The sequence below is a fragment of the Netta rufina genome (genome assembly GCF_964035555.1).
Source record: "Netta rufina genome assembly, chromosome: 4".
Lineage (NCBI taxonomy): Eukaryota > Metazoa > Chordata > Aves > Anseriformes > Anatidae > Netta > Netta rufina.
Window position 1 is genome coordinate 37,222,091 of NC_140127.1, and position 25,863 is coordinate 37,247,953.

General features: G+C 46.2%; 1 protein-coding gene across 1 annotated transcript; it reads left to right on the forward strand.

The window, feature by feature from the left end:
• Positions 1-7,578: 7,578 nt before the first annotated feature.
• Positions 7,579-25,544, forward strand: SETD7 (SET domain containing 7, histone lysine methyltransferase). Its single transcript, XM_084286022.1, has 8 exons — positions 7,579-7,713; positions 9,160-9,289; positions 13,334-13,535; positions 14,509-14,698; positions 16,374-16,455; positions 17,588-17,705; positions 17,999-18,156; positions 19,119-25,544. The coding sequence occupies exons 1-8, from the start codon at positions 7,674-7,676 to the stop codon at positions 19,297-19,299; spliced, it is 1,101 nt and encodes a 366-aa protein (XP_084142148.1). The 5' UTR covers positions 7,579-7,673; the 3' UTR covers positions 19,300-25,544.
• The last annotated feature ends 319 nt before the right edge of the window (positions 25,545-25,863 follow it).

The following is a 25,863-nucleotide window of genomic DNA, read 5'->3' on the forward strand; positions in this document are numbered from 1 at the left end:
AGAGCATTTTCTCTGCCCCTAGGTCTAGTGATATTGCAAACCTTGCATTTCGGAGGAAGGAAGAGATTCAGCGTCTACATTTTTAATTGAGAATTAACCCAAATTTTGAGTTATTTGGAGCACTGTCTCTGTGCAGGTGCATCTCCTTGCTAACACGCTACGGGCCCTCTCAGCAGAGTACTTATTTTGATGGCTTTATAGCCAGACTGGCATGCCTCCCTGAGCAAGCCGATCCAAACGCAGCCCTTCCTTCAGCACTAGGTGGGTGCATTAAAAATCATTCACCGCTGTATCGTCAGCATACATTTGGAAGCATTGCTATTAAGGAAAAACGTAGCGAGTGCTCTCAGCAGTGTTTGGAAGCAAGTAGTGTGCGCAGCTGTTCCGTAGCAGTAACTTTAATTTTCTGCTGTTGCAGGGCACAGCTGATCTAACATTAACTGTGGATTAGCTCAATGTCAGAACAGCCCTGAGAGTTTCAAAAGAAGGCTTGTGTATATGGAAGGAAAAAAAAAAATGCCAAGGAAAAAAAAAATCTGCCCAAGATCTGTTGGCTTGGAGCAGTTGCTCTAAACCTTGCCTGAGCAGGAGCAGTAGGAGGCGATGCCAGCTCCCACTAACACGGGATGCCAAACAGTTTGCTTGTTGTTGAGGCACGTTGTCAGCAAAAGCACAGAGAGCTGAAGTTACCACAAATGGGTGTCCCGTGGGATTGGGTTGCTGGTGACCAGAACAAACCCAGCTTGTCACATGGGATCTGCACACACGAGGCAGCTGAGGGCTGTGCAGACTCACAGACACATTTTGCCAATCCAACTGTTATATTACTAATGTATACATTAGATTTTTTTTTGAGCATTTTAGAACAGATCTGTAAACTGAAGGTTAAATAAAAGCATGTAGGATTTTCGTTTCTGGAGGAATTAATTGCTGATTTGTTGAGCTCTGCATAGCCCCTGTTTCAGTGAATTGAAAGGACATGATTAGGAATATTGCATTGCATGGAGCCTCAATTTTCTTTATTTTTTGTTAGTAAATCAGACTAGTCTCTGGGAAGAGTGGTCCTGGGAAGCTGTTGAAAATCGATGAAAAGTGAGGGACGTTTATAGAAACAGAAAGCTGAAGATGGCACATCTGCATTCTGTGGAACTTGGAAAAAATTAAACGATGTTACAATTGAATGTATAATTTTATCATCAGCTGACTTGCTGGGTTTGCCTTTATAGATTATATATACATCCTCAGGAAGAGGGAGGGGTTTTTGTTTGTTTGTTTTTGTTTTTCTTTCCTGTTAAACACCTGTGTACTGCCTGGTTTATTTTACAACCAGTCCACACCAAGACAGACCAAGGAAGAGCCTACTCGTGGCACTGAGAGACAGAGCTTGCATGAACCTGCTGAAAATCCAGTGGAAGGGATGTCTATGGTGGAAGCTCAGCATTTGGAGTCGCATCTGGTGGCACCTTCAAAAGAGCAGCAGAAACCCCGATCCTCAAGGGCTTCTGGATCACAGAAGCACACATGGTTTCCAGAAGCGATGGTTGGTACCAATTCTTGGATCATGGCTCATTGGAAAGCTACAAGTTAACCCCGCACGTCCCGCGGAGAGAACAGATTGCAGAATTGGAAGCAGGCAGGAACCCATCTCGTTGTAAACAAGTGTCAGAAAGTTTCTGGTTAGCGTTTAGTCATGCATTTTACAGCACACAAGTCCAGCATTATTTGTGCGCATCAGCTTGGCTTCCTCTCAGCCTGACACAGAGGCTTACGTAACTGAAATCAAAGCCTCGGAGCAGCAGTGCTGTAGCTTAACAAAAGGGTACAAAATGACACTGCTGTGCCCAGCTCATGCTCTGACAGGGTCTTTACAGTAACGCATCTCATTCAGCACGACTTCTCCTGAAACGAGATACTTTTAGCAGGCTTGTCATGGCTTAAAAAATCCTCACTCAGCACTGAAGATTAATACTCACTCTCAGATAAGTAAACAAATATTAGCAGGGGTTTTGTGGATACAAGCAAGCAGCAAGACTTGAGTCTGCCTTTGGCCTTCTTCCCTTGCCAGGCGATTCTTCTGAACTGAGCTCCATCAAAATGTGCATGGAGCTGCTCTGCAGCACTCTCAGAGCTCAGAGCTTGTCTCAGCAACAGGCAGGTGCTGTGCAAAAAAAAAGAAAAAAAAAAAGTAGAAAAAAGTAGAAAAAAAGTTCTTTTATTTTTTAGTTTTGTGAGATTCCTCTTACCAGGAAGAAGCCTCCAGAGGGGGAGTGAAGAAACTGTTCTCACTGGCAGAGTGGAGCTTTCCATAGCTGTGTGTCAAAAGCTTTACTGCCAGAGCTATTTCTAAGTGCATGTTTATTTCCTAAGTGCCAGACGCTGATTTTGATTGGCATAATATTTCCATACATTTAGCTCTTTGTGTTTATTTTGTGGGTGTTTTATTTATTTATTTTTAGAAATCCCAGTGTACCCTTAAGGTTATGTCGAGTCGAGCTCCCCAATGGCTACACTCCCCTTATCTCTGCAGACACCCAATGTCACACTCACTGATGTGCACTAGGGCACAAGCACCTTTCCAACCCCTCATCTCATCTCTCCAGCCACGAATGGGACTGGCAGTGGCCAGAAGGGCTCCAGCTGGCTTTCCCTGTTCTCCTGCAAAGGCTGCTGGGCTGTTCAGGCTTGCAAATGGCACCTCACTGGAAAAATAGCACAGTGCTGCTCAGAGAGAGAAAATACCAAATGCCAAAGCCCTACTCAGTGGAATTACATGACAAACCACTATGTGGAGCCAGCCACTAATTATTTGGCTGATGAGAAAACTGGATTTAAATGAGCTTGTTGCCAAAATTTCAGGTGTGTGAGCTCCCCCATTGCCTGTTAGTTCAGGTCTCTCAGCAGTCCAGACATGGGATAATTTCTGCAGTGTTAATTCAGATGCATGAGCCCATGGGTGAAGTTTGTGAAGTGGTGCTGCAGAGACAAAAAAATATATCCCTTCCCTGTCTATGGGAAGCAACTCTCCACCCCAGTCTGCGTGTAGCTTCCTCCTGCACTTCCATCTACCTTCATCCTTGTTCTGCTCCCATCTAGTCTAAAGTCTTGCTGCCTCTGAAAGGGTACTATAAGTTTGCCAGACTAAACAAGAGAGCAGAGCACAGCTTGAATGTCATTGCTGACAACATACTGTGGTTTGTGTACTATGCGCTGGTGGATGCAGAGCCTCCTCCCATTACTAGATTAGGATGGAATTTGATTTAGAAAATGGAATAGCTTCTAGGTAACGAGAACATTCATAATGCTAGGAAATATGATACATTTCCCCAAGCTTAGGCGTAAGAGGTAATTCCAGATGTTAAGGAAAGACGGGGACAGTGAGAAATGCACACACCAAGGAAACCTTGCCAGTTACACAGGACTTCCTCTACTGACGTGCCATAATGAGAGGTTTTGGACTGAAAGTTCAATCTCAGCTTTGCACTGGAAACTTCCCTCACTGTTTGCTCCATTACTTAATGTGGCCACTTCTCTGAGGTTCCAATACTGGGTTTAGAGTTTTCGTTACAGGCATTGTACAGGCCAAAAAAAAAAAAGAAAGAAAGAAAGAAATCAATGATAGCAGGATGAAGGCATTTTTTGTTGGAAAGAAGCTCGAGGAAAGAAGAATCTCAAGAGTAACTCAAGTTTTTGTAGCAATGTGAGATTTATCTGCCCTCTTCCTCCATTATCTCCATAAATAAAGAGATAACTGAAATACAGAAGAGAAAAATTCTGAAGCCCTCAGTAACCAACTCAGGTGAATTTTGTATTTGATGCGTGGAAAAAAAAAAAGGAGAAAAGAATGCAAATTGTTACTGCTAGAAACCATAGGACACCTGCTCAGGAGTGTTATTTAAACACAATAATCTTTTGCAGGGCGTTCAGTTGCAGAGGTAAGCCTTCTGTACCTCCACAGTGGGGAGCAGCTAGGAAAAACAGCATTTGGGGCTGTAAGCAGTATGAGGCACAGGGTGTCTACCTAGCAGGATAATCATTTATACACTCCAGTAGCTTTTGCATGCTATGATCTTATCATGCAATAATTTGGTAATGTATGTCCATATTTCCTCCCCTAGCATCCTCCCCTTGCTGGATATTTCCATCAATAGGAAGCAGTACAGCCTCCTGACAGGGAATCACCCACATAAACTCTTCGAGTTGATGAGCTCAGGCTGCTCATACAATTTACACCTGAAAAAGGGCATTCGTGGAGTCTGGTAAGGTACCTAATGGAGCTAGTAAGGCATGGGGGAGGCACTCGTCGTAAATTATCCGCAGGGAGTCTGTTCGAGTTCCATGAATAAAGAGCCCAATCTCCATTAACCTGGCTGTAAAGAAGTGTCTTGAAAATTGGGCATTCAGGACGATGCCTTGTCTCTTCTTCTAAGTGAAACACGTTCATGGAGGAGTAATTCAACATTCGCTCAGGATAAGCAACCTGAACACAAAGTTGTCTCTTCCATAGCTGAGGTGTACTTGGTGCTCCTAGGGTGCAGAGCTGATCTTTGATTTTTCACTAGGTTCATTGATTTTTTTCCCCCTTTGAATGCAAAAGGGAAGTCTTAGGAGTAGAGATTGAAAGAAATCTACCTGAAGTTCCTGGTAACTTCGTGATGAGGCTGGATATTTCATGTGCTGGAGGAGTCATTTCTCTCTTACAAATGCCTGAAGGAACACACAGAGCAGGAGTCACCAAGGAGCAAACCACCGTGCCTTGCTTTAACCCTCAAGGAGCACCCTTCAAAAAACAGAGTATCTCATGAACATGTAGCATTGCAGCCTGAACAAGCAACAGCCTGGCGTGTTGTTAGAGTTATTTCTCCTTTCAGCAATCCAAGTGGTTTTGGGAAGTGGTCATTCCCTTTTCTCTCTTAATAAAGCTCGTCCTACTTAGAGATGACACGAAGCATTTGTCACAGAGGCTGTACCTGAGCCCTGCTTGGGTTGTGAGGCAGAAAGGGCAGCCTGGCAGGGAACAGGGGCAGCAGTGGGCTGGGAGGCAGCTGGAGTGGCTCAGTGCTGGGGGAAGGGAAAAGAGACAGGAGAAAGAGGGAAGAGGCCCTAAGGAAGTGGGGAGAGGCAGTGTAGAGGATGAGTGGAGATTTTAAATCAAGAAAAAAAGCTTCCTTCCAAGCTCTCCTCAAATCTCTGCGTTCCTCTTGCTGCTCTCAGCAAGTGGCTTCGAGGCCCCTTTGCAAAACTCCTCCTCACCCCACTGCCTCCCCCTGGGGGTGACAGTCATTAGTTCTGTGGCTTAGGAGCACAGCTCAGAGTCACTGTGACACTTTGGTGGCGGCGGTCTCATCGGCAGACAGATGACGTTATGTTAAAACAGTGTTGCTGCTCTCCCAAACTCAAACACTCCATTTTGGGAGTACAGCTCTGAACACGTGAAATGCTGTGTAATGCCGAGAGCCCTTCACAACAGTCCGGTGCTTAATAGTTAGTGGACACTTTAACAGGTTTAGCCCAGCTCTCTTTGCTCTCCTGCAGCAGAAATGGTAACAGCCTAGTGCCACGGCTCTGCTGCAGAAAAGTTTATTAGTGCTCTCATAAGAAAACTGGTACCTTTGCATGCAGCAAAGCTATTGGGTAGTGAATAGACTAAGCAAGGCCTTAAGCTGCCTGGGAAAGGAGCGGGGGAAAAGGCAGCGCTGTAATCATGCAGCAGGGCACGGCCCCTCGGGAAAAGCAGTATGTGGTTGTGTAATTAAAGACGGGAGACTGGCGTGTACACAGAGCGGGGCACGCTGAAGTGGATGGGTATTCCCTACATCTGGAGAGCTTGTCCACCTCAGCGTTTTTACCGTGTGATTTTTGGACAGCAGGTAGGGGAAGAGGGTATATGTTCTGTAGGGACGCTGCCGTCCCACATCTCCTGCAGGTAGGCTGCAGACCCTACCTACACTACCGTGCTGTTTGTGCAGGTAGCTGGCAGCAGGGCCCTTGTCCTTGGCTTCTGCTGTACCCCTGGACACCAGCTGCCTCTCAGCGACAAGGCTCCTCCTGCCTGTTCCTGCACCGGGCACACCGCCTCGGCCCCTTTCTGCTCGTGGGCTGTGCCAAGAGCTGAGGCACATCGGTTGCCTCGGTTTCCTGTTTGGTGGGTGAAGATCAGAATTGTTTCAAGTATCCTGGCTTTAATTCTCCTGCCTAAACAGCAAAACTGACCATCGCTGCCTTAAGTGAACCACCCGCGATGCAAAAGCAAGCCACTCGCTTCTCCTCGAGCTTCCTGCACTTCTCAAATCCTCTCCGAAGCTCTTGAGATTAATAGTTTGTAAGTTCTCGTGTCAATTAGGTCAAATGCTAACCTCATTAATCTCCCATTTAAGGATTTCCAAACCCTCTTTCTGCAGACATACCTAATTATTCGCCCTCACCAAGCTGCCACTGTCCTGCTTTCCTGCCGTGGTGTTGTCCCTGACCGTCACACCCAGCCATGAAGGCTCCAGGCCGGGTCCAGAGCTTTGGGAACACTGACACCCTACAGATGTTGTCACCCATCCTGCAAACCCCAAACCTGGGAGCATTTATGTTCTGGCAATTAAATCTCTCTGTGTCAAGGACCGGAGAGAAAAGAGCGGTGTCACCATGGGCCAGGGCTGTTGCAGCGCTGGTGTGCGCCCACAGGAGGGCCGGCTTTGGGGTGACCTGGGGGAGGGTGCGCTGGGAGAGGCGCTCCGAGGGGCCTGGGTGGCGTTTCACAACACTGAGTGCCCCGAGGGTGTCAGGCTGGATGGGCTGGGTTGGGTTTGGGGTTGGGTTTGATTTGGATTTAGATTGGGGTTGGGTTGGTTTGGGTTTTGGTTTTGGTTTGATTTGGATTTAGTTTGGGTTTGGGTTGGTTTGGGTTTGATTTGGATTGGGTTTGGGTTTGGTTTGGGTTGGGTTTGGGTTTGGGTTTGATTTGGATTGGGTTTGGGTTTGGGTTTGCGTTTGATTTGGATTTAGTTTGGGTTTGGGTTTGTTTGGGTTGGGTTGGGTTGGGTTGGGTTGGGTTGGGTTGGTTTGGGTTTGGTTTGGCTGGTTTGGGTTTTGGTTAGGTTTGTTTGGGTTTGATTGGTTGGGTTTGGGTTCGGTTTGGTTTGGGTTCATTTAGTTTGGAGTTGGGTTTGGCTGATTTGGGCTTGGTTTGGTTGGTTAGGGTTTGGGCTGGGTTGGTTTGGGTTTGGATCGGTTTGTTTTGGTGTTGGGTTGGGTTGGTTGGGGTATGGTTCAGTTCATTTGGGGTTTGGATTGGGTTGGGTTCGGTTTGTTTTGTGTTTGGGTTTAATTTGTTTGGGTTCGGTTCGGTTCGGTTCGGTTCGGGGTTTGGTCAGGGCTTAGTTCTGTTGTTTGGGGTGTGTTTGGGTTCGGTTCGGGTTTGTTTATTTTGGGTCTGGGTTCGCTCCGCTCCATCTCCCCCTGCCTGTCCCCGCCCTCAGCCCCTCTCCTCCCTCTCCCTCTCCCTCTCCCCGCCGCCCGCGTTCCCGCGCGCGCGTCCCCGCGCTCTCCCCGCCCCTTCAGCGGCGTCGTTGCTGTGCGCGCCCCCGCGGGGAGAGGCGGGGCGGCGGCGCGCGCGCCCGGCCGTGCTTCCGCGGCTGCGCCCCGCCCGCGCCCCGCGCCCTGCGCCCCGCGCCCCGCGCCCCGCCATGGACAGCGACGAGGAGACGCTGGAGGAGACTGTGGAAGGTGCCCGGGGAAGGGGCCGGGGGGGGACCGGGAGGCGACCGGGAGGCGACCGGGGCGGGGTGCGGGTGCCGCATGACATCAGGCGGCTTATGCAACCGGCACATGGCGCCACCGCCACCGGCACCGCCACCGGCACCGGCATCGCCCCCCGCCTGCTCGCCGTGCCTCGGGGCGCCGGGTGCGGTGTGCTGGGGGCGCCTCCCGGTGTCCCGGGCTGTGGTTGCTCCCCGCCACGCTGGGGCTTGTTCCTGCTCTCCTGCCTGCGTTGGGCCGGGTTTAGGGAAATTTGGCAGGGTGGGAGCTCGACCCAAAGGCTGTGGGATTGGATGCGTGCGCTGCCTCATCCTTAACAGGCTTGGCGAGGAACTCGGGTGGCTCAGAGGTCAGTTTCTATTTAGGAATATGAAAGGGCTTTTATGCGTTTGTCCGTTTTCGTGCAAAATTTACACCTGATAAAATGTGCCGGTGGGAGCCCGTGCCACCCGCACGTGGTGCGCCGCGGTGCTGCGAGCAGCCCTGCCGAGCCTGAGCATCTTTGTTCTGCAGCCGCAGCCGCCGTCTGCTAACGCAGCCAGTGCCGAGGGCTCCACACAGGTAAATTACAAAGCAGGCATCCTTAAAGCGCTCCCCTTTCGTTCTCCTTCGGCTCTGAAGAAGCAGCAAGAGCTGCAATGTGAGCTTTATTCTGCTCGGACTTAATCCGAGCTGGCCACTTGTATTCTGCAGAACACAAACCCGTGCCGATGAGGGTCTAAGTGTGTCACCCGTCTGCTGGCCCCATGTGCAACAGCTGTAATGGGGAAAACTGATATGGCCAGGAAAGAGAAGGGGGGGACGTAGCCTGAACACATCAGAAAGGCTTTGGAAAGCAGCATTTGCAAAATGAAATAGCAAATTGACATATTGCGAGTGCATAGTTCTGCGAAGATTACATGCTTTTATTTCTTTAAATTCCTGCGGATGTAGCTACGAGGTGGCACACCCACATTGTTGAAAGACATGTATTTATTGTTAAAAAAATAAATAAATAAATGCTTGCCTTGCTCAGTGGATTAAAGTGTAAGTCTATTCTGTTCTCACAGGAAATACACATTTTAGATAATTATTGTATTTTTGAAACCATAGATTACGACAAGTTACAGTAGTACGAACCTTATTGCATTTAGAAACACTTCTATTTTTTCCACTGCTTCTCCTCTCTCATGTTTCCCATCTGCTTTCTTGTATCCTAACCCTTTTTATTTTTTAAGTGTAGTGTTCTGCGAGATAATAGATTTGGCTGTACCAAATCTCTGAACGTTTTTCCTAACAGAAGTGGTTTGATGAGGATTGCAGTTTTATACTAGGGAGCTACAATGTTTCAAGCATGTACGCAGTCAGAACAGAATTGAAAATGTCTGTAAAGTTTAACGTGTTTCTTTGTTCTTTGTCTGGGTTTTATTTCAGGGCATCTAGATGATGATGGGCTGCCACATGGATTCTGTACAGTCACCTACTCATCGACAGACAGATTTGAGGGAAACTTTGTGCATGGAGAAAAGAACGGCCGTGGCAAGTTCTTCTTTTTTGATGGAAGGTAGACACCGACTCTCTGATTTCCTTCTATTTCCTGCCTCCTGCTTACCGTGCTTTGAAAGTAATCTATATTCCTCATACGCTTCGGTTTCCAAACAAGCTTTCTCATTAAAAGCTGTAGTTGTAAAGTTTCCTCTGCTGCTGCGGTATGCAGAGTGCTGACAGGGTGCCTTTGTGGGCCTGGAGCTGTGTACGTAACACGAAGCCCGGAGTTGTTTCCTGGTGGGAGAGAGCAGCCTTGTGAGCGGTCTGAGTGCTGTAAAGTTGTCAACTAATTAGAGACCTTAAGATCTGGGATGTGCTCAAAGCTATTGAGAAAACATTCTGGCAGCTGCTTGGGCTGCAGAGTTCAAGTCCATAAGTACAAGTGGGCTTCTTTGTGTGCCTCATAGCCCTGCATAGAGGATTTGTGGCCCTGCCAGGCCCACAAATAGGTGTAGGGCCTTTCTTAGAAATTGTTTAGTGGTTAAAGGGACCAAGTTAAACACTGCTGTTTTCTCCACTCTACGTAATCCTTTGCATGTTGCATGGTTGTGGCCTGATTTATTTCCAGAAAAGCCCCGATAACTTCCAGCCTCTTCACAGTGGCAGTGAAATTGGGCTAGTCCGTGCCTGTGCGTGTGTTTTCTTAAGTCTTCGTTATGAACACCTTGTGTGTCTTCCCCCACCGGCAGCGTTTCTCCCTGCAGTTGCTCAGAACTGCCTCCAAAGGAGCAGCAGATGTATAAAATGACACGATTCTTCGTGGTTTTGCAGCTGTCGGTGGCACTATGAATAGCAGCTGTTAAACTGACAGTCGTGCCGGGTCTGCTCTCCCCCTGCTCAGCGAACTTCTGAGCAGGAGCGGAGGTATTGTGCTGGCTCAGTGAGTCAGCTCCTTGTCTGTATTTGCCTTTGCAGTTGCTTCATACAGGAGATAGTGTTTTTTTTTCATGAGAAGGATAATATTTTTATTCAGTTATGCAGGAACTGCTCAGGCCTCCGAGCCTGGATGAAGAAAAATCCTCACTGTTGTTGGTAATGAGCTTATTAAATCTTGTGCAAGTAGCTGAAAATCACTACTGCCCAGCAGCTGACCTCTGTAAAGCAGCGTGGTTTTTGTTTTTTTTTTTCAAGTTGGCAGACAAGGTCTCTATGGACACATGTACATAACGCTTCTGTGCTTGTTGATGATCTCAGCAGAGCAGTCGCTGATTGTACAGTTAGAGAAACTGACCCACTATTTTGTTTGTAGAGCTGCTCCTCCAAGTAAGCCAGGGTACAGGCAGTGCTCTGTGGGAAAACTCGGGCTGCTGCCTGTGCTGAGCCTTTTCTGTACCTCTTCAGTGTTGCCAATTCTTCCTTTTTTTTTTCATTTACATAACCCCTTAAAAAAAAAAAAAATGGAACAGTTGGCTACTGTATGACTTCAGGAACTAACAAAATGAAAATACACAAAAATAGTCTGTAATATGGTTTTGGAAAATGGGATATTTTTATAAACTGGCCTATGTTTATTTTAATTTAGCTAAAGCAGCCTTAACCAAGCAGTTGCTGCTGTGAGTAAAAACATTGCAGCTTACCTAGCTCTGCCCACATAGCGAGAGTAAGGTGCGCTCAGGAGTGGATGGCTCAGGTATGTCGAAGGAGGAATGACTTGGCACAAAGCAGGACGTGCTGTTTCCATTAACTGTGCCTTGAGCAAGGCTGAGTGTTTGTGAAGAAGTCTTACGAAGAGAACTGAATTCCACAAATTTCTCAAAACATCTCTGCCCTGCGGTATTGTGTGCCTCAGTGCAGTCAGTTGGTTGGTTTCACATTGCCTGGGTCTGTTTCCACTGTGGGTTATTTCCCTCACGAGCCTGCTGGTAAAGGCTGAGAGCTAACTGCAGTAGGTCTGTTGTTTGGGGGTGGTTGAGTCCTATCAGACGCTGGAATGGCAAGAATTGTTTTCATTTGTCAAGTGTTGGGAAATAGCATCAGCTGCCTGTGTACCTTGTTTGCCTCAGTTAAAACGTCTCCCTTTTTTTCAGAGTAGTGATTTTCTTCCTGTTGATTACTTACGGGAGTGAAAACCTGGACCGGAGTATCAGTTGTTTTCTTTCTCCCCCTGTTGCATTCAAAAATGCAACAAAACCCAACAGATTGTTTCAGAGAGAAGTTTCACCTCTGGCACACTCCCTCCTTTGGATCTCATACGTGAACTTTCACTGGTGCTTATGCTTGCTGGAGAGCCCTTTACTAAACACTTTGCACAGTAGCTGTGAGTGTGAGAGTTGTGCTTTGCACTGAGCTGCAGCTGCTGTTCTCTATTATTGGGAAGTTCTCGTGAAGTAACAGCTCCTGGATAGCAATAGAGAGGGGTATTATTTTTAAGAAAGTTTTTAATATTGCCATATGCAAGGAAGGGTGTGTAAATGGGTCAGGGCCTGTTGATGTAACTCAGTACCTGGAAGCATAGTGCATCGTGTGTGTCCCCAGCATTTATCACAGGTTTATTCTCTAGGTAGTGGATATTCCAGATCCACGCTAGGCCTGGCAGCGAGATCTGAGTTACAGACAAAAAAAAAAAAAAAAAAAAAAGTATTTTCTTTGCATTTCTGAAGAAGTGTTGTAATTTAATAGTTCAACTTCAACTAATGTGATTAAAGCTAACAGGAAGGTTGTTTTATTTCGTTACGTAAACTGGGAGTGACTTCTTTTAAAGAATGATCTGAAATGTGGACTCCATGCGTGTTGCCAGCTACGGTGAATTTCGAAGCTGGTGACCTGTGATAAACTCGAGGAGAAAGCCGTGTCGTTTGCAGTCAGATAAGCACACGGATTTCTGGTGGTTCTCATCTGCTCCGCTCCTTCCCCGTGCTCTGCTGCAGGAGCTGTCTGCACACATCTGTAGCAAGCAGCATCAGGAAATTCATCCAACTGAAAAGTAAAGCAGCTTTCCTGCCCCGTCCCCCTCTGCATCTGGTTTGTGTTGTCTGCTGGGGCACGGCGTGCAGCATGGGGAAGGGAGCTGGCTGGAGCGGCGTTGCTGTGAAGGCAGCTGCGTAAAACCCAACCTGAACTCTTGTTTCTAAACAGTGTCTGACACGAGTAACTTACGTTCTTCTATTGTCGTGTGTGTTCCCATGGAAACCTCAACCAGATTGCCAAAATTTTGTGAAAACAAAGAGTGAGGTTTTAGAAACTAGGAAGTTACTTCTGAGAAAACATTCCTTCCCCAGCTCTTGACAATGTTTTGTAGGACGTGTAGAGTCTTGTGCTCCCAGGCAAACTTCGGGCTTATACCACAGATGCCTGCATCAGAAACAGAATTATGCAATGACAGTGTGTGTGCTGCGGCTGGCTGTTAGCTAAACATGCTGGGGTAAAAGCCAAGCAGTTTGTATTTCCTTACACTGGCTCTAACCTGAGAAAGAAGTACCTGTAAAGGAGACTGTACTCAGTTATGCTTTGATTCTTTGTGTTTTCCATCAACAGCCTTTTGAAGCAGGGCAACAAGGCAGAACATGAGAGTATTACTGCATCCCTTCTAAAGGGTTTGCAAGACAAAACCAGAGTGAAATCAGTGTGTCTTTGTTCAAATCAGAGTGCAGCACTGGTTCTGTTTGACAGGCTGTGCTCCACTTTAATCGAAGTGCATGGAAAAATGACAGTGCTTTCAGCAAACCCAGCACAGGGTGCTGCTAAGCATATTGCTAGGGAACTAGCTTCGGATCAGTGGCAGGCTGCAGTTTGTGCTCTGTTACTGTCCACCTGTGTGGCAGAGCCATTTCATCTTACCAGAGACATCACCAAAGATCCAAACACAGGAGGCAGTGAAACCTCAGGTGAGGGCAGCTTTCCGTAGTGATAATTTCTTTGACCACGAGCAGTCTGTTTGTTGCTTTAATTTGCTACCTCAGCCTGTTAAAGCAGCAGCTCAGCAGTGCAATTGAGGTGAAGAGGTCTGTGTACACACAGTGCACCCTGGTGAAAGGACAGCGTCAGACGCAGGGCTGTGTCATGCCTCCTTCTTGGATTGGGGAATAGTCTTCCACTGCTGTTTTCTTTCTCTTTTTACCAGCACCCTGGAAGGGTACTACGTTGATGATGCCCTGCAAGGCCAGGGAATCTACACCTACGAGGACGGAGTGGTCCTTCATGGCACGTATGTGGATGGGGAGCTGAATGGGCCAGCCCAGGAGTACGACAGTGACGGGCGACTGATATTCAAAGGGCAGTATAAGGACAACATTCGACATGGAGTTTGTTGGATATATTACCCGGTAAGCCTGACCTCCTGCTCTTTTATTGCAGAACAGTACCCATATGCATCCCTCTTTTTTCCATGGCTGAAACAAATATCCACCAAGAGCCAGCTATCCAAAGGTCAGCACACAAAAATACAGGTGGAATACTTGTGCGTTCTGGTTTTGGATAATCCGAGACACAGCCAAACCTTTTGAGCATTGAATGTTTGTCCAGTAGGCAGGATACGGTAAGGCTGTGACGTGCCTTTATCATTTTCATGTTCCTGGGAACCCAGCCCCTTGGAAGTGCATTTCCATGCACCTCCTCAGGAAGACCAGGCCAGTGATCCTGCCACTTTGTAGTGCTGACTGCAGGTGAAGAGCACAGGAGCCGTGCAAGCTATTGCTCCTGGTTAGCAGGGAGAGGAGGCCTTGTCTGCTTCTGCAGGGCGCGTTGTGGCGTCTGCCTTGGCACAACAGATGAGGTGGAACTGGTGTGAGAATTGTGCCTCTGAGTGGGGGGAGTCTGTTCATGAACCCAGGCAAGGTTAGGTCTTTCTGATTCTTGTTTAAAAACTTAGGTGTTCCTCTGGAAAACGCTGGAGAAATTTTTGATATGCTACTTAAGGCAACAATGGTACTACTGTTTTTATAGGTGTTTTTTTGTTTGTTTGTTTTTTCTGTGTGTGCATTAACTTGGGCCTTGATTCACAAACTGTTCATGTCAAATTTTTGTGAATCAAAGCATCAAAGCTCAGGACTTGTGTCACACAGAAGGAAAGACCTTGTGTTTTGGCTGTGTCACACTATGTGGAAAAGCCAGTTAATTTCTTGCATTGGTTTTATCCTGACTGGAATTAGACTTTATCCAGCTTCTTCATGTCACTCTTTCTTACTCCTTGGCACAAACTCACATCTGAACTTACTGTAGTTTATTGAGGTTGCTTCTTTAAAAAGTCAGGAAAAATAACTCAATACTCTGCCTTTTCTTTTTTGTCCGTGCTTTCAGGATGGAGGCAGCCTTGTGGGAGAGGTGAATGAAGAAGGAGAGATGACTGGAGAGAAAATAGCCTACGTCTATCCTGATGGAAAGACTGCGTATTCTGGAAGGTTCATAGATGGGGAAATGATAGAAGCAAAACTGGCAACTCTGACATCTGTAGAGGATGGGAAACCTCAATTTGAAGTAGTACCAGGCAGTAAGTCCAGCTAACACACAAACTTGTGTTCTTCCTTGTATTGGAGCCATTTACTGCAGATGGCTTGGTCTGTATAGTATTAACCAGCGCTGGCTGTGATGAGAGAGTAGGCGTGTTAGTGAGAAGCCCTCTTTCTAAACTATAAAGTTGGACAGAAGAGCATGAGCGTGGGGAGAGATTTGTTTGCTCTGCAAACAAATGGGAAGTGACCCATGTGGTGGTGCTGCTGGATTGCATTTCGTAACCCGTCTCTGGCAGGCTGAGGGGCACAGTCCTGCTTGTCGCGCTCACCGTTGCCATCTGGGTCAGCGTGAAAACCTGCTTAAGGGTGTTAATGCTGGCACAGCTGCCAGCTTTGTCTCGTTAGTGAAATAATTGGGAGTGGAGAACGGGGGTTGTGGTCTGGTTGTAGCTCTGTCAAGCTAGTGCAAGCGAGCGTCGCTGCTGTGGATGTTTTGCTCTCTGTGTTGTTGTGCTGAAAGGACGCGGGGACTGGCATTAGTGAACTAGATTCAGCAGTTGTATAACAACCTGACTCACCAGCACCCTTCAGCCTGCCTGGTCCTGCTGACAAAGAGGCTATGAAAAGGTTAGGGTCAGGGTGGTGCCTGTGCCCACGCCGTGCTCCCTCTGCGGGGCAGTGGCGAGCTGGGGCTGTAGTTCTGGGGTGGTTTTGTTGCTCTGATGCATAAGTGGTGTTTTGGGGGTGAGAGGGCTGAGCTGTGGACAGGGCTGTGAATGTAAACAAGAACTGTGCTGTAATACTGACTGTGCTGCCACCAAGGATCGTCTCCCTCAGTATGAAATAAAACCCAGTGAAAAGAGGATGGCAAGTGAGGGAATGCCTGTGACCTTTTATTTTCTTATCACAACCTCTCAGATGTGACAGCAAATCAAATTTTAACCTAAAAACAAATTGAGAGGGCACAGTTGTGCCTTGTAAATAGGATTCAGTTGCACTCTGTATGAAGCTGCCTTCAGCCAGAGCAGATCTGTTTTTAGAACTTGGATACTGTGGACAATGGTCTTTTATCAATCCTTAGTATTCTGGGTTGGTTTTCTCCTTATTTCCACCTGCATCTTAACCTATCTCCCAGATAGTCCTCTGGCACAATAGTTGATTGGAGAGAGATGTAAGGGTATAATTAGAGCTGTACCACTGAGTTGCTTATTAATGGCAGGAAATAAATGACTGTAGCAAATGTACTTTGTGATTACTGAACATTATCTTCTGGCTGAAGTCTATTCTGGTTTTGAGCTAGAAAACATTTCATATATGAAATAGTCCAGCATTTTTTAGACTTAATGTGTTATTTATTTAGTATATCCTTTTTAAATTTTCTTTTATGTTTTAATGAAAGACTCTGGGAAGGGTCAGTTTTGGAAGACTGTCCTGACCTTTAAAACTTGGTAGTTTAAAGACGATGCATCCTCTTGTTGTGATTAATATACTGCTACTCTGGCATGTTGAGGGGAGACAGGTAATCAAGAAATGTAATCTCACAGAAGTCCATTTGTAAGTGCAGTTCTATATAATACCCTTTTTTTTTTTTTTTTTGAAGCATGACATTTCTTGCAGACATTAAAACTTAATTTTTTAATGTCTTGATTGCATTTAAGGTTGCATGCTTTAAATATTGCCCATTAGTTTATTTCTTTTGATTTCTCTTTCTAGGCCCAGTGTACAGTTTTGACAAATCTACTTCATCCTGCATTTCTACAAATGCACTTCTTCCTGATCCGTATGAGTCAGAGAGGTAGGCTTTTTTTTCTTCTGCCCGCTTTTGATGCTGTCAATACTTCTTTGCTGTAGCATATTTAGGCCCTGATTTTACAAGCCTTTTCCTCATTTAAAATAAAAATTGTTTAAGGTTTTATGTGGAATCCATTATTATACATCAGTAAATGTGACTTGAATTTCTTTGATTTACACAATAAAGTTGCACTCCAGTGGATAGAACGCAGCCGTGTGTTTTAACAGGTTAAAGCAGGATCTCTTTAGCATTTCAAATGCATGTTCAGTACAGTACTTGGACTCCACTAACAGCCCACATCTGTGACATTCTGAACAATAAAGTGCACTGTTGACACTCTAGATCCATAACTAGCTTCAGGTTGCTGTGTGCTGCGCTCAGTGTGTCTTACTGCATGCATTGCAAAGTTTACTGCCCTCCCTCTAGATGCAGCAAAGCACCAAGAGTAAATCATCAAGCTGGAGAGGTTCTTTTAATACTCCTGTAATGTTACAGCACATATTCCTCACAGGATATATTCCTCAGCAGATTGTCTCATGCCAGTCAGTTGGTGACACTCCTTTACTTCTGCTGCTAGCACACAGTATATTGCATAATTTCCTTTTTACCTAAGCTTCAGAGGCCTTGCTGTGTAGGAGTCTCAGCTGTAGTCCTTTTCTGATGCTCCAAAATATCTAAACAAGCGATCAGTAAAATGCAGGCATTTGCTTGGTTCAGGTACTTGAAGATACAGGGATTCCACCTTGAAAACTCTTCCTCAGTAGAATACTGATCTGTGCATGTGCACACCATCAACCTTGGCTTAGTCAGAACCTCTGGGGTTCTGTTGCTACTGAGGGTGTTCCTGAGGTAAAGCCCTAAATGAGTAATAATAACCTGCCAATGCAGTTTCAAAAAAGTAGTTTTCAGACTGATAAATAAAGACTGTCCCTGTTTACCACCAAATCTCCATTTTGCCAAAATAGAGAGAGTGTATGGAAGAGAGGAAGGTAAAGGGATTGCATTCGGAGGTTATGAATTATTAGTTTTCTTATTATATTGAGTTCTTAGCCTTTATGCCAGTAGTGTTGTGGTGATGCTTCTTGAAAATGTAAGCTTTACACAAACACTAATTCATGTTGTTTTTCCCTTTTAGGGTGTATGTTGATGTCTCTCTCATTTCCAGTGCTGGAGAAGGATTATTTTCGAAAATAGCAGCAGAAGCTAGTACAGTTATGTCCTTTTACAACGGAGTGCGAATTACACACCAGGAGGTAAAGGAAAGAAAGTCAGTCTGAATTTTCATTGCTCCTTCAGAAATGTTCTTATTGTAGGATTTTACACCCACTCCCCTTCCTACCCTTAAGTTTTAATATGATGGAATTTAATTGAAAGAAAATGAATGTTGATCTATGATTACTTTAAAAAAAAAAATCACCACCAAAAATGCCTACCCTTATACACAGGAAAAGCTTTAGTTGCTTATATTTGAACGCGTTTGCTTTCGAATTGCTGGCAAAGTTGACCCCTCCCCACACACACACTGGATTTTTGCCTTGCAAACTAGGTAGACAGCAGAGACTGGGCCCTCAATGGAAACACAATATCCCTGGACGACGAGACAGTGATAGACGTGCCAGAGCCCTACAACCACGCCGCCAAGTACTGTGCCTCGCTGGGGCATAAGGCCAACCATTCTTTCACTCCGAACTGCATCTATGACCCGTAAGTAGTCATCTGTTTTGAAGCAGAGGCCACAAGGCTGTGCTGCAGCCTGCAGTCTGGGTTTGTAGGGTGCTTCAGGGCAGCTGTGAGGCTGGGAGTAGTGGGTCCCCATGCTCAAGTTCATGCTCTCCTGCTGAGTTGGCACTGTGGATGCATGTTGTCTTTTCAAACTAACCCCATGGGGTAGATTCAAGTTTGCAACTGCACTACCTTTGTCATGAATTTCAAGAGCTGCCTGTTGGTTCTAACATGCACAAGCACTGCTCTCTAAGTCCTAGTCAGACTCTGAACCATGTTTGCTGAACTGCAGAAGCTTGACCAGCACCATCAGATGTTGCTGTCTTGTCCAAAACACGAAAAATAAGTATCTTGCTGCTTTAGAGTTGGTGCAGGGCACTAGGAAACTTCTCATATATGCAAATACTCAAGGATGTAAATATTTTCATACCAACGTATGAATGGACAGACCTGTGGGTACCTAACTAGAAAACGGCTTTCCTTTATTAAATAAGTTGGTTTCCTTTACTGTTGGGCCCTGGGAGAAGATTCACAGAGGTGTATTATGACTGGCAGCTAACCTATACTGGGGAAATTAAGCTGAGCAATTTTTCCCTGCTCTCTGGTCTCACATAATCTATAGCATTCTCCAGTTATCCAGCTATTTATCACTGCAAGCCCAAGGCATGTGGCAGTGATCAACTTGTAATTTATTCCAAGCGAGCAGTGTTGTAGGACTTTTGGAAAGCTTCAAGCAATACAGCTATGTAAAGCTGTTTTGATAAATATGTGTCCTCATTACTGAAGCCTTTTTAAGGTTGACTTAAAGAAATCTGCTCATCTAACATCAGAGTACGTGACGTTACACTCAGCTGTGAGTGACTGCTGGAAGCATTTGTGAAAGGGGCTAACCGAGTCTGTGAATTGACCGCTGAGCCTAGCAAAAGTGTTTGTTCTCTGTCTAGGTTTGTTCACCCTCGTTTTGGGCCAATCAAGTGTATCCGTACCATCAGGGCTGTGGAGAAGGATGAGGAGTTAACGGTGGCTTACGGATACGATCACAACCCGGTGGGGCAGAACGGGCCAGAAGCACCCGAGTGGTACCAGCTGGAACTGAAAGCTTTCCAGGCTGCCCAGCAAAAGTGAAGCGGGAGCTCCTCCTCAGCTCAGCAAACTCAAATAGAAACTCGGATCTATGCACTACCTTTCTACTGAAAACTGGACAACCAGGGATTGTTCATGCTGTTGCATCATAACTTTGCATTCTGTGTTAAGAGATAAGTTTCTTGCATACTAACTAGGTTTGACTGTGTTACTCATAGCAGATTTAAAATTAGCTAGCGTTGCACCAGTCTTATCTGGAGAAATTATTTAATATTCTATACAAGACGTGATATTCTTTGGTAGCTTCTGCTTTTGCACCATATGCAAAGATGCCAAAAGACTAGACAGAAAACTAAAATGGGTATATCGTTCACTTTTAGTCGGCAGACTTAGTGTTGCTCTCTATCTGCCTAGGCATTATTGTGCAACTGCATTTTGCATATATGCCACTTGTGATGATAACAGTAATATTTTGATATTCTCTAATAGTAGCATAATTTTGCCTTTTTAAACCTTTGATCTGAATCTTGCAATAGAGCAGTTTATTAGCATATAGGAGGCTGGGTTTTAACTCCCCTTTCCTCTTGTCTGAACGTTGTTCTTTCTACACATCCTCTTTTGCAGGAGAAAATCCTTTCTAACTAGTGGAAAGGCTTGTGTGTGTATGTGAGAGTGCTGTGTGTTGGTCTCTGTGGCTCTCTAAATAGTATAGCAACATGTCCAAACCTAATATTTATCTAGCCTTTATGGCTGGCTTATTTTATTTAATTTATGATTACGACACGCAAATGAAGCTGTTCTTTGCATGAAGACTTTCCGAAGGGAGAAAACAGATTTACTTGTTGAAGGACTTTCAGAAGTAGGTGTTCTGGAAGGCAGACACGTGAACTGCATTAGTGTCCGCGAGTTGGTGTACGTATTTCACCAGTTCTCGAGGCAGAAATTTTAGCAGTGAGACGCTTGTGTCTCACGTGGGTGCTCCTAGAGGAAGTGCGTGTATTCGAGGGCAGGCTGCAGTACTGGGTTACGGAGCGCTGTATCTTTTCTGTGTGTTCAGCTGACAAAGAATATAGCCTCGTAGCAGTCTTTTAGCAGTACTAGCTTAAGACACAGTGAATTAATACAGTATGAGATGTCAAAATAAGATTTAAATAAAAGAGAAGATTGTTTTTGGAAGACAAACAATGAATGTAAAAACATCACTCACTGCTCGTATTTAGAAACAGCAGTCAATCCATAGCTTTGTTACAGCCAACAGTGGGGGCTTGTGAATATTCATCTGCAGGGTTGTGTTCTGGGGTTTTTCAGGGATAGGAGAGTTGTTCATTTTTCTGGATACTGTACTGGTCTTGCCTAATGCTGTAGAAGAGAGAGAGAATGTATCGTTTCAGTCTGGATACTGGAGCCCCTTTGGGTCTACGACCCTCTCTTTTGGGTTTAGCAGCTTAGGAACAACTCAGATGCATTTGCAACACTTTCTTTAAATGTTTGTAGTTAGAACTGTTTGTATATATGTAACATAAACAATTTGGAAATTAGACCTACCTTTCTATTGCAACACACTAGCTTGGTTGCTTGAACGGCTGGAGGTGCCTGGCTGTCAGGGGAGCTGGATGTGGGGAGCGTGTTGGGCTGGTACCTGGAGGTGGAAGGAGGAGGCTGCTGCTTTGTGCAGCCTGAGGGTCTTTGCTTTGGCACGTGTACAAAGCTAGGAATTGTACGTGCAGCCCTCCCGGGCGTGGGGCTCTGCTTAGTTCCTCTGACTGATCACAAAGCTTTTTCAGCATTTTACTGTTTAAGCTCTCACAAAAGCAACTCTACATGTGCTGGGGTTCAGCTAGGCTCGGGGCTCTTTGACTCTCTTCCAGCAGTGATCTGAGAGTGCGCTGCGACACAGCCCTTCTTGTGCTGGAAACTTGTGCCACAGCTCCACTTCTGGTCCAGGGCAGGTGGCTGGCAGAGGTGATGTCTTGAGGACTCAGCTGAGTGTGCAGGGAGACAGGACTGGGCCTCCAGGTGAGGGAGGCTTGGCAAAAGCCAATTGGCAGCACAGCTTCAGCAAATCAACCGCAGAAGGAAATGTGTGTGTTTTGCTCTTTCTCTGCCTGCCCACAGGTTATTATTTTAGGTCATGGCTGTTTCAGCCATTTGCAGAAAGGCATGTCTCTGGCAGGAAGCTGTTGTGTGTGTCTCGTGGATTATTCTTCCACAACCATGACATCTATAAAGTTAGGCTCATGTTTAAGTGCGAGGAAGAGGAGAGGGAAGATGCGTGGCTGAATGCAGCTGGTTGGGCAGTAACTCCTTCCACGTTAACCTGCTTTCCTTCTCAACAACCCTCTCTGGGCTGCTCACCTCTTTGTGCCAGCTGGAGAGCTGTGCTTAAAATGTTCCGATCTCTCAAGCTCCTCTGGCTTTGTTCCTGATCGGGCTCTGATTCCTCTCTTCTCTTCACGTAGACTCGCTAATTTTAATAGATTTGTCTGCCTTCATATTGTGTGATTTTAGAGAGAAGTAGAAGACGGGGTGCTCTTTGCACATTGAGTTCGGTGATTGCATTCTAAAATAGGGAATTCCTAGAATCAAGGCACTCAGGTGTCCTCGGTGTGTTCTCAAAAGCCAGTAATTTGGCGGCAGTCAGGCAGATGCTCTTGCGTATATTTGTAGCCTGCTAGTTTGCAGCAGCTTTTGTCTGTGTTAGCTCTACTGTCCTTTTTCTCTCTGCTCTGTTAAAATCTTCTGGTCCTCCTATAGACCCCTTCTTCAGTGACCAACCTTCTATAAAAGTTGTGGTTATGAAGCTGCTTTGGCTTGATTCAGGACCAAGCCTTTTAATTCTTCTGTGTTTTGTTTCTCGTTGTGGTCTGTTAGAGCGGAGACGGTTGGGATGGTTTTTACCGCTGGGCAGCGAAAGGGCTCAGAGCTCAGCGGGTCCTTCAGAGGTTTTTGGGAGGTGTGCGTTGGCAGCCACAGGTTTAAACACAGGTTAACTACGTAACTCCGAGTAATGCCTTAACTTGGTCAGTGTGTTCTGCAGCTCAGCTTCTGGGGCTCTCTAGGCAGCGAGACCAGCTTAGCAAAACTACTTATCGGTAGTAACGTGAGACCCACCCCAAAACTTGATCTTAATTTGGAGCAAACAAAATTGTCATTTTGCAAAGCGATCTTTTTGAGCTTGCTGAATGCTGCTGACTGTGGAAATGCAGTAAGTGAAGCAGCTCTGCTTCACTGGGGCTGGCCCAGGACCTTTCCTGTTGGAACAGAGACTGGAAGAAGAGCTGATACCTGTCAGCTGAACCTGGATGGCCAGCTGGGTCTTTGCTGTACTGTTTTGGGGAAGACATGAGGGAACTTGAAGTTGCTGCTTTTTTCAGGTACATGTGAGTTCCCAGCTTCCACCCTTGGCCTGCAGGGCTGCAGATGGCTTCAGTGTAATGGCAGGGTTGTTAGTGAAGCACCTTCTTGAGAAGGAGCCCGTATCAGCCTGTGTTAGAGGCTGTTGACTGTCTCTCTGAAAAGAAAGCTTAAATTGATCTCCCTGCTATGGCAGCACTGTGTTTTCTCACCAGGAATAGAGAAGCCTAGTTTTAGAAGCAGTTAATTTTGGAGACGAGAGCATGGGAAGTTACAGCTGAGAGCTACCTGCTGCTGGGTCATGCCTCTGGGTAAGAGGGAAAAGGGCTTAGGCATAGAGAAGGGGATCTCATGCCAAGTCTGCTGCTATAATGTGACTCTCTGGGATCTACAAAAACACATAATTTTCCTTCACAAATCTGAAAAAGTTTTTTTCAACTTTTTTTGCTACTAATTAAAAAAAAAAAAAAAGCCACCTTATCCTACAGAAATGAAGTCCTAACTGATGAAAGAGTCAAAGAAGTTCATGGTTATGTGGAGCTTCAGCTGTCAGGGTGATAGCTCAGGTAGCTCTTTGACATTTCCTGCAGTTGAGACAACACCTGTTGGATGGCCCTTGCTTTTTTCCAGATGCAGCTCAAGCATGGCAATGGGTGACTCGCACAGGTTTTGGCCACTTGGGAGGCCTGTTGTGTGCCCTTGCAAGGCTGCTTGTTTCGGGAGCGACTCAATAGCCGACTCTTTAGCTGAGCCTTTTCAGACGCGGAGCTCTTAGTGTTGCACACAGCCAGCAGTGGCTGTAGTTTCTTTCTCAGGGCTGTTGTAATTCTTGGCTGGCGTGGAAGCGAGAGCACCCGTCAGGATTTCTCGCCCTCTGCTAGGTGCTCAAGGAGCAGAGCAGCCAATGGCTGGTACAAGAAACCGAGAAGTGGTGCAGATCCTCACTTGTCTGTTTCCTTCCCCTGGCTCTAAGCCACCGCGGGGCCTGGCTGCAGGTGGGTTGTCCCCATCGCACCCGTCCTGCAGTGGAAAGCAGGGCTCACCACTTCGGTTGTGCCAGGAACTGTACAGCATCGTTTCTGTCCCAGAGGCCTCTCTGATTTTTATCCTTTTATTTGAATCGACAGTACTTTGGAAAATGCTTCAGTCGTGACGAGGTAATGAGTTGTACAGAGCTGGTTATCTGCTGCTTTGATTTCCTCTCACACAACAGAATTTCTGAAGCTGTAGGTGTCTGAGGAACTCACCTCCAAGCACTTAAAAAAGAAAAAAAAAAAAATTGCTTTGAAAACAATGTTGCTGAAGTGTCTCCTTACATGCTGGGATGCTGCATTATATGCCGCCTCCTCGCTTACACCGCGTTGTCATGTGCTGAGAGTATTTGGGTGAGGAGCGCAGGCGTGGGAGCAGCTTCACCTGTGGATCTACGTGGGCTTCGTGCTCACCTGTGCCCCCCTGGGAGAACTTGTTCTTTTTGCTTTGTGTACTGGAAACACGGGAACTATATTTTTGGAAGAAGAGTTTCTAAGCAGTCTTATAAAGAATTTTCTTCTGGTTTTATTTTTTTTTTTTCTAAAAAGGTGCAAGATTGAGTGCATGTTTACTTGCCCCAGATCAAAGGTTTTGAACACTAAGGTCACTATCTGTTGAATGGACCCTCCTCTTGGCGCTCTTCTGTCTTCAGGCAATTGAAGCTCCTGCCCTCTCTCTCTGCCAGTTCTACTGTAACTACTGTTTTTCTGTTTGTTTCCAGGAGAATTATATATACAAAAGTTCAAAGCAATTAAATGTTCAAGCCATAAAATCATGAGTGTGGGAAGACCCTCTTCACAAGTTTTAACATATTTGTATGTAAAATGATGTTTGTATGAAATATTTTCATGGTAGAATGAATATTTAAAAAAAAAAATCCACAAAGATCTAAACCAAATTTAAAAGGATGTCTTTTTGTAAGATGCAAGTGTAATTGGTTACCAATAAGTAGTTTTTTTTTAAAGGGGAGATGCAACAAACTATTGCAAATTATAATTGCAAATGGTCGTTTCTGCTATTTGGGAAGGTATTTATGCAGCGTTACCCACGGCTGTCATAAATCATTGCAATAGCAAGGCCAGTCACATCTTCAGGACATACCTCCCAGCTTGGCCCTCGGTGGTGTCGTACAGGCGGACCCATCCCTCCTTCCCGCGGTCTCCTCCTCCTTTTCCTACTGTAACTGTACCCAACTTCACTCCTGAGCTAAGATCCAGACTAAACTTGTGTGTTACTCAACAGTTTCTGCTGGGCCTTCTGCTATTTTAATACTCTTCAGCCCATACTTAGTGGGTGTCTCTGTTCTGAAGAACTAAGTGCTACAGAATAATCCTTGGGGTGAGCTTATCCACGCGTTAGCAGTTAACCCCGGAGTATTTAACTTGTATACAGTACTTGATAGGTGTTTTATGACATTTGTACTCGAACTATGAGCCTTACTGAACATCTGGAGGTTTATTCATGACTTTTAAAAAATGGATAACTCTAAGAAAGATGTTTACATGAATGGTGATTGCCCTTCCTTTGATGTTATGAATGAGGTTTTTATAGTGTGTTTGGGTGTATGTGCAAGGAAGCAAGAAAAAAAACAAAACAAAACAAAAAAGTTTCTGGGGAAAAAAAAATATATAAAAATAGACTTGACAAACATTTGTAATAAGTGAATTTTAAAGATCGCTTTAATTGCGCTACGAAGGCAATGCAGATATTAAACTATTCAAGAGAACGGCCGCCTCCCTGCCTCTTTCTCTGGGGGTTTCTCCTCCTCCCGGGGCTCCCCGGCCGCGGTTACCTCAGGGCCCGGGGGCGGCTCCGAGCCCGGCCTCGCCCCGGTCCCGTCCCTGTCCCCGTCCCCGTCCCCCGCCTCCCTGCGGGGCCGTGTCCCGGGGCGGAGCTGCGGTGCCGGGGCCGTGCGGGCGCTGCGTGCCCCGGCCCGGCCCGGCCCGGGGGGGGCCATGTCTCGGTACCGGCGCTCCGGGGATCGGTACCGGTACCTGGTGTTCTGGCAGCGCCCCATGGTGCCGCTGGGGCTGCTGCAGCTGGCGCTCAGCGCCCTCTGCGTCGTCAGCGGCTTCGTGGACGGCGTCTTCAGGACCGAGTCCGCGCTGGGCAGGACCAGAGCCCCGCTGTGGGCCGGCATGGTGAGGCTGCTCCCTTCCCTCCTTCCAGGTGCTCTTTTTCCCCGCTGCTCCTTGGGGTGGGGCAGGCCGGGGCCGCTGC

Excerpts from the sequence above, each read along its gene's own strand:
- SETD7 (XM_084286022.1), top strand. The coding sequence starts at position 7,674 with ATGGACAGCGACGAGGAGACGCTGGAGGAGACTGTGGAAG. Across the intron at positions 13,536-14,508 it reads TTTGTTGGATATATTACCCG|GATGGAGGCAGCCTTGTGGG; the intron begins GTAAGCCTGACC and ends CCGTGCTTTCAG. Across the intron at positions 17,706-17,998 it reads TGCGAATTACACACCAGGAG|GTAGACAGCAGAGACTGGGC; the intron begins GTAAAGGAAAGA and ends CTTGCAAACTAG.